The 6837-nt window shown below is 43.5% G+C and overlaps 1 protein-coding gene across 1 annotated transcript in view; it reads left to right on the forward strand.

Annotated features, from left to right (window-relative positions):
• The window catches only part of LOC108518259 (phosphate regulating endopeptidase X-linked), a 156629-nt gene that overhangs the window by 59427 nt on the left and 90365 nt on the right, over positions 1 to 6837 (forward strand). The window contains 2 exon segments of the mRNA XM_017856526.1: positions 2416 to 2532; positions 5370 to 5453. Of these exon segments, the coding sequence (XP_017712015.1) occupies positions 2416 to 2532; positions 5370 to 5453 (201 nt within the window).

The raw sequence follows: 6837 nt of genomic DNA on the forward strand, positions 1-6837 counted from the left end.
CTCCTGACCTCGTGATCCGCCCGTCTCGGCCTCCCAAAGTGCTGGGATTACAGGCTTGAGCCACCGTGCCCGGCCGGGTCTAAATTCTTTAGAGGGCTTTCAAGGCTGCCTCATGACTTCATCCCAAGTCATCTTTCCTATCTCATCTGGATTTGTTCCCCCAACAAAAGCAGCTTGCCCACTGTATTAGTCCATTCTCTCTCTCCTAATAAAGACATACCTGAGACTTGGTGATTTATAAAGGAAAGAAGTTTAATTGACTCACACTTCCACATAGCTGGGGAGGCCTTACAATCATGGCGGAAGGTGAATGAGGAGCAAAGTCACGTCTTATGTGGTGTCAGGCAACAGAGCTTGTGCAGGGGAACTCCCATTTATAAAGCCATCAGATCTCGTGAGACTTACTCACTACCATGAGGATATGTGGGGGAAACCACCCCCATGATTCAATTATATTCACCTGGCCCTACCCTTGACATGTGGGGATTATTACAATTCAAGGTGAGATTTGGGTGGAGACACAGCCAAACCATATCACCTACCTCACAGGACTCTTCACTGCGTCGGAACCAGTCTCCCTCAAATGCTATGTCCCCAATTTCTCCAGGCTAGATTTTCTCTCCAGCTCTTCAGTTTCCAAGCATGTAGCAGCTTTATTAAGGAAGTTATTTTGATGTCTTTAATGTTATAGTTAATAATTACATGTTTATCTCCCTCACTGTTTGGGAACCAGGCACCTATTATATTTTTGTCAGTACAACTCTTTCCTAACATATGCGCAGAGGGCCTACTAAACCACCTTGTACATTTGAGTAGGTACTCAATAAATACGGTTTTGGTTTTCTTTTAGATAGAGTCTCACTGTGTTGCCCATGCTGAAGTGCAGTGGCACGATCTCAACTCATTGCAACCTATGCCTCCTGGGTTCAAGCGATTCTCAGCAACCTCAGCCTCCCGAGTAGCTGGGATTATAGTCATGCACCACCATGCCGGGCTAATTTTGTATTTTTAGTACAGACAGGGTTTCACTATGTTGGCCAGGCTGGTCCCAAACTCCTGGCCTCAAGTGATCTGCCCACCTCGGCCTCCCAAAGTGTTAGAATTACAAACGTGAGCCACCACACCCAGCCAATAAATATGTTTTGTTTTGAATTGAACTGGGAATAGCAAAATATTATTTCTATTTAAGACTATTTTGTTTCTTTCTTTTTTTTTTGAGATGGAGTCTCCCTCTATTGTCCAGGCTGGAGTGCAGTGGCATAATCTCGGCTCACTGCAACCTCCGCCTTCTGGGTTCCAGCGATTCTCCTGCCTCAGCCTCCTGAGTAGTTGGGACTACAGGAGTGCGCCACCACGCCCGGCTAGTTTTTTTGCGTTTTTAGTAGAGATGTGGTTTCACCATATTGGCCAGGCCGACCTGGTGATCTGCCTGCCTCAGCCTCCCAAAGTGCTGGGATTACAGGCAAAAGCCACCACGCCTGGCCTATTTAAGACTATTTTCAAAGCTTGCTTACTGATTCAACAAATATTTATTAAAGGCCTGCTATAGTCTAAGTACCATATAGGTCCTAAGGTCACACACATAGTAAGAATAGCTTACAGAGGCAAGGTATATGTTAGTAAATCTTATTCCCAATGCATGAGAAGGAGGTCACTTAATACCTGGTGCATTGAGATCTCACAAATACGTCTGAAATGAGAGGTGGGCCTAAGGCAGTTCTTTAATTCCCGTGATGTAAGGTCACCCCCGCCCCACCCAATGACATATGAGTAGCCCCAAAATGGGTTTATGAGTATGTAGGAAGGAAATTCTATGTTTGCTATTTGTTAGGTTTCACATCATCGTTCCCCTCTTTTCTCCTTTTTTTCCTGAGCTAGGGAGCAGAACTTTGTGAAAACTGTAAAAAACTGAAAAGACACAGGGCTGCTGTCACTGGTCTTTTATTTCTTAGTGTGAAGGTGGGTAAATTGAGTTGCAAGAGAATAAATCACACCTCCCACCATTCTTTATGGATCAGGCCTCCTGCTTTTAGAAACAGTTCTTTCCCATTATTTTATTAAAGCCTCACTTGTCTGGAAAGAGGACGCCTGACCTTTAACTTTCTATTCTTGTCTCATTTGGAGTTATTTCATGTATCCATAATATCGACGGTTGCCAGAAAACTAGTTCTCTTGATGCTTGATGGCTGGGCATCTCTGTCTGTCATGGAAACAGTACCCAAGTAGCCATCACTCTTTTTTCTCCCAAAGTGTTATGTGGGTGGCTGGTATTGCATAATGCCTGCACCATACTTTGCGTACAGAGTGAAAATAAAAGACATTTATTTCCGCCTGCTATTTCTGCTCTTCCGTGTCTCTGAAACATATTTTCTAATAAGCTATTGTCATGGTCACTTTGCTCTTTATTTCTTATAGTATCGGGAGGCCCTTTACAAGTTCATGGTGGATACTGCCGTGCTTTTAGGAGCTAACAGTTCCAGAGCAGAGCATGACATGAAGTCAGTGCTTAGATTGGAAATTAAGATAGCTGAGGTAAGTCTTCACTGAAAATCTCTTTCTTTCCTTTACTTTCTTTTCTTTTCCTTATATTAAAGGCAGTATATTCTGAATGAAAATATAAATTGCAACCAAATAATAGTATTTTGTATCATTACCCTTTGGGCCTAAGGTAGAACTAGTAGCGTTCCCTCTGGGAAGTAACAAGGACTGCCACAGAAGAGCTCTTCACTCCTTCCACCTCCCTGGTTTAAGCCCATTCAGTGTCCGTATGTTGCTCAGCTGTGGCCAAAGAATAGCAGCAGAGAGACCCTTTGACTGTTTTTCCTGGAGAAACTCATGTTTGGCTTAAATAGAAGATAGATGTTTAAAAAATCCTTAGTAATCTGGCTTGAATGGAAGGTTGCTTTTAATCCAGTCCATGTTTTATGCTATCCCCACTCAGAGTCATTCTGGCTTAAGTTCTGGGCTCAGGGAAGTCTGTCCACCAATACTGGATATAAAAGTTGATATAGAAGTAGGTAGGACATGTTGGTAAACGTTTTAAATGACCTTTCTGGTATTACTTTGTATCTGCCCCTGTTTTTCATTCTTTTCTTGCCCTACTTTAATGAATATCATTGTGTCATATGCATGACACAGAACTACATGTCTGCATAAATTACCTTACCTTCTTTTGCCTCATTGTAGAGACAAAAGATGTAAAACAAACTTATGGGCAAAATAATGAGAACTCCTAAATGGTTAGCTTTGTTTATGGAGTAACTTTTTTCTAGAAGAAACAAAGTGTAAAATCTCTCTATATGTTCCTAGGCCAAGAGGGAACAAATGTGGTAAAATCTGCTTCTGGGGAAACCCTGTAGTGAAAGAAAATGATACTTTTACCAAGAAACTTTTGCACATGTGTTGGAAATCTTTTACAAGAGAAGTTAGTAAAAATCTCAAGGTGAATAAGAGTCCAAATGTTGATTGGTTTTGTCTGGCGAGGTGGTGGTGGTGTGTTGAGGTATGGGAGTAGGGATGAAGGATAAGGGTAAGGAGGAATTGGTCTGTCTGTCTTTGCTGTGATGATGTTCGTGTACAGCTCTCTCCAAACTCTTACTTGTAGTGCAAGAAGTTCATTCCTGCATGTCACCTTTGAAGACTGTGAAGACTGCTGCAGATGTCTCGAGGTCCATGACTGTGCCTCTGAGCCATGTCTAGAGTCTGTCTGAATTCTCTTTCCAGGCACATAGGAGGCCCAGGGCTCTCATTTGGACTAAAACTCTGAAACAGCAGGGAAGGCCTTGCCCTGAGCCAGGGATTTGGACCAAAAAGGGAACTAAAAACAGCTGGGCTGAGGCAAGACTGGGAATTGTCAAGAGGCTAAATGAAGTGACAAATCTATTGTGTGGAGAGGAGTGGCTGGCAGAGAGCTGAAAACAGCTCTGAGGCCAAAGGTCTCCAACTTGGGGCTGTGAGACTCCGAGGGCGGAGGAGGGGCTGGTGGAAGAGGAGTGTGGATATTCTCTGAGGCAATGATTCACACAGAGCCAGGAGGCTGTTTGTAAGTTACATGTGGTCTCTCCTGTGGAGGGTGAAGAAAGGGAAGCTAAGGACACTGAAGCATTTAGCAAAGAGGGGGCAGACGTCTGCCAGTAAGCCCTCTGTAATACTTACCTTGAAAAATCACTGCTAGTAATGCTTACCTCCATATCTTACACTACACATCACCAGGTACTTTCAAAATTAGTGGGATACGTAGTCCTAGGGAAACTTCTGAAGCTGAGAAGACAAGACAGTCCAGTCTAGCACAAATAAGTCCTTGTAAATACAGCCATGGAAGCATATACTTAGCCAATCCAGCTAGAGAGATGTGTGCACAAGGAGAGGTCTTATTGATGGAGTAGCCCTTGTGATTGGAACCAAGTGGAGTGTAATTGGAAAGGCTTGCTAGAAGCGGTGAATCTTGGGCAGTCCTGAGTCATAGTTCAAACCATGGAGGTGGTGATGGTGGATAGGAGATGCAAGAGTAGAAGAGTCATGTGTGCGGTGGGAAGGTGGCAAGTTTAATGCAAGGGAATTAGATGATGGAAGGCCCGAAGGCAAAGTCATGACATGATTGAAGGGTGGATATGGGAGCTACTGCTGGTCAATGGAAGTGATTAAGATGATCCTTGTGGAAGACAATCATTGCTGTTCTTCTTAAGTTAAACATAGTGGAGGCTAGAAGCTCAGATTTGGTGTTGACCAAATGGCCAAGAGCATGAGTATTGGGAATGGAAAGAGTATAGAGTCAGGGCTGGAGAGAGGCAGGTTTTGAAATGTGTGAATAGGTGGTGACTGAATCCATACTCCCAGCAATGGGACTAGGGAAATCTCAAGGTCAAAGAAACAAGAGGGGAAATGAGGGAATGAGCTGTTGACAGAATGATCACGGGGAACAGTGGCATTCAGATAGTCTTGTGGTCATCAGTGAAAATTTGCCCCTAGAGATGAAGGGATGGTCGATGGTTCATGAAATATTGAGATCATTATCTGGAAACCACAGGTGACAGTGGGATGTTTACCTCAATTGTCCAACTTAAGTTTAATTGTCAAAATTGAGCCAGCAATAGATTTTGCCCATCCACATTATAGATTGGGAGGGAGATTTGGGGTAGTTCTTTTTGTACTGGGGACAATATTTGATGCAGAGGAGGATATGAAAGTTTATTTTCTTAATCCTGCCTAAAGTTATGTCTTTTTTTCTCTCCCTCGAAGTTGGGCACCACACCAAAGCCTTGAAAAACTTTATAATACTCTGCAGATGTTTTGGCACATGTAGGAAGTAATCATACAGTAAGAAATGGTTCACTTGAAAAAAAAAAATAACCAAAATCTCTTTCCAACAGATAATGATTCCTCATGAAAACCGAACCAGTGAGGCCATGTACAACAAAATGAACATTTCTGAACTGAGTGCTATGATTCCCCAGGTTGGTGAAAACTATCCAGAAAACTTTCTCTCAACTGGTCATTTTAGAAGGGATTGGATTTCATCTGTGTGTAAATTTCTGTCTTGTAAAACCTACTCTCAGTCTTGGTTATCATCGTCTTTGTCAACAATCAAATAAAATATCCCTTGTCTGTGTATTGGGATGCCTTCTGTTATAGGGAACAAAACATCTTTCCAACAGTGGCTTAGAAACTTAAAGCCTATTTTCTCACATGACAAAAGTCTAGACATAGGTAATTGTTGGCATTCGCTCAGCTGTTTAACAGTGTTGTCAAAGGCCCAAGTTCTTCCTATCTTTGCATCCTACTCTGTTTAGTGTGTTGGCTTTTTGACTTCATGTTTGATGACTCACGGTTGCAAGGTATCCATCACAGCTCCATATATCACATCTGTGTCAGAGCAGGAAGAAGGGGAAAGGGCCAGTGATGTGTCTAACTCTTTTACTAGGAAAAACAAACAGACTTTTCCAGAACATCTCCAGATGTCTTCCCTTTTCTTTCTTTTTTTTTTTGAGACAGAGTCTCGCTCTGTCGCCCGGGCTGGAGTGCAGTGGCCAGATCTCAGCTCACTGCAAGCTCCGCCTCCCGGGTTTATGCCATTCTCCTGCCTCAGCTTCCCAAGTAGCTGGGACTACAGGCGCCCGCCACCTCGCCCGGCTAGTTTTTTGTATTTTTTAGTAGAGATGGGGTTTCACCATGTTAGCCAGGATGGTCTCGATCTCCTGACCTCGTGATCCGCCCGTCTCGGCCTCCCAAAGTGCTGGGATTACAGGCTTGAGCCACTGCGCCCGGCCTGTCTTCCCTTTATTTCTTATTGAATAGGATTGGGTCACGTGGCCACTCCTAACCACCGGGGAGGTTGGGCAAGTGAGTAACTGGTTTTCCATTTCAACAGTGGACACAGGTAACAGAGAAAAGGTTGGGAAAAGACTTTTAGAGTAGCCAATCTAAGAAACACCATACGGTGTTTTAGGTAAGATAGGGATGCTCTGAAGAATGGAGGCATGTTACTTTCTGTGTTTTTGTTTGTTTTTTTGAGACATAGTCTTGCCGTGTCGCCTAGGCTGGAGTGCAGTGGCGTGATCTTGGCTCACTGCAACCTCTGCCGGGTTCAAGTGATTCTCCTGCCTTAGCCTCCCAAGTAGCTGGGATTACAGGTGCCTGCTTCCACACCTAGCTAATTTTTTGTATTTTTAATAGAGACGGGATTGGCCAGGCTGGTCTCAAACTCCTGACCTCAAATGATCCCCCTGCCTCGGCCTCCCAAAGTGCTGGGATTACAGGCATGAGCTACCATGCCTGGCCTCATTTACTTTCTGTTGCTGCTTATTTCCTCTTGTTTTTTTTTTTTTTTTTTTTTTTTAA

The sequence above is a fragment of the Rhinopithecus bieti genome, unplaced genomic scaffold, assembly GCF_001698545.2.
Source record: "Rhinopithecus bieti isolate Rb0 unplaced genomic scaffold, ASM169854v2 scaffold_45112, whole genome shotgun sequence".
Classification (NCBI taxonomy): Eukaryota; Metazoa; Chordata; class Mammalia; order Primates; family Cercopithecidae; genus Rhinopithecus; species Rhinopithecus bieti.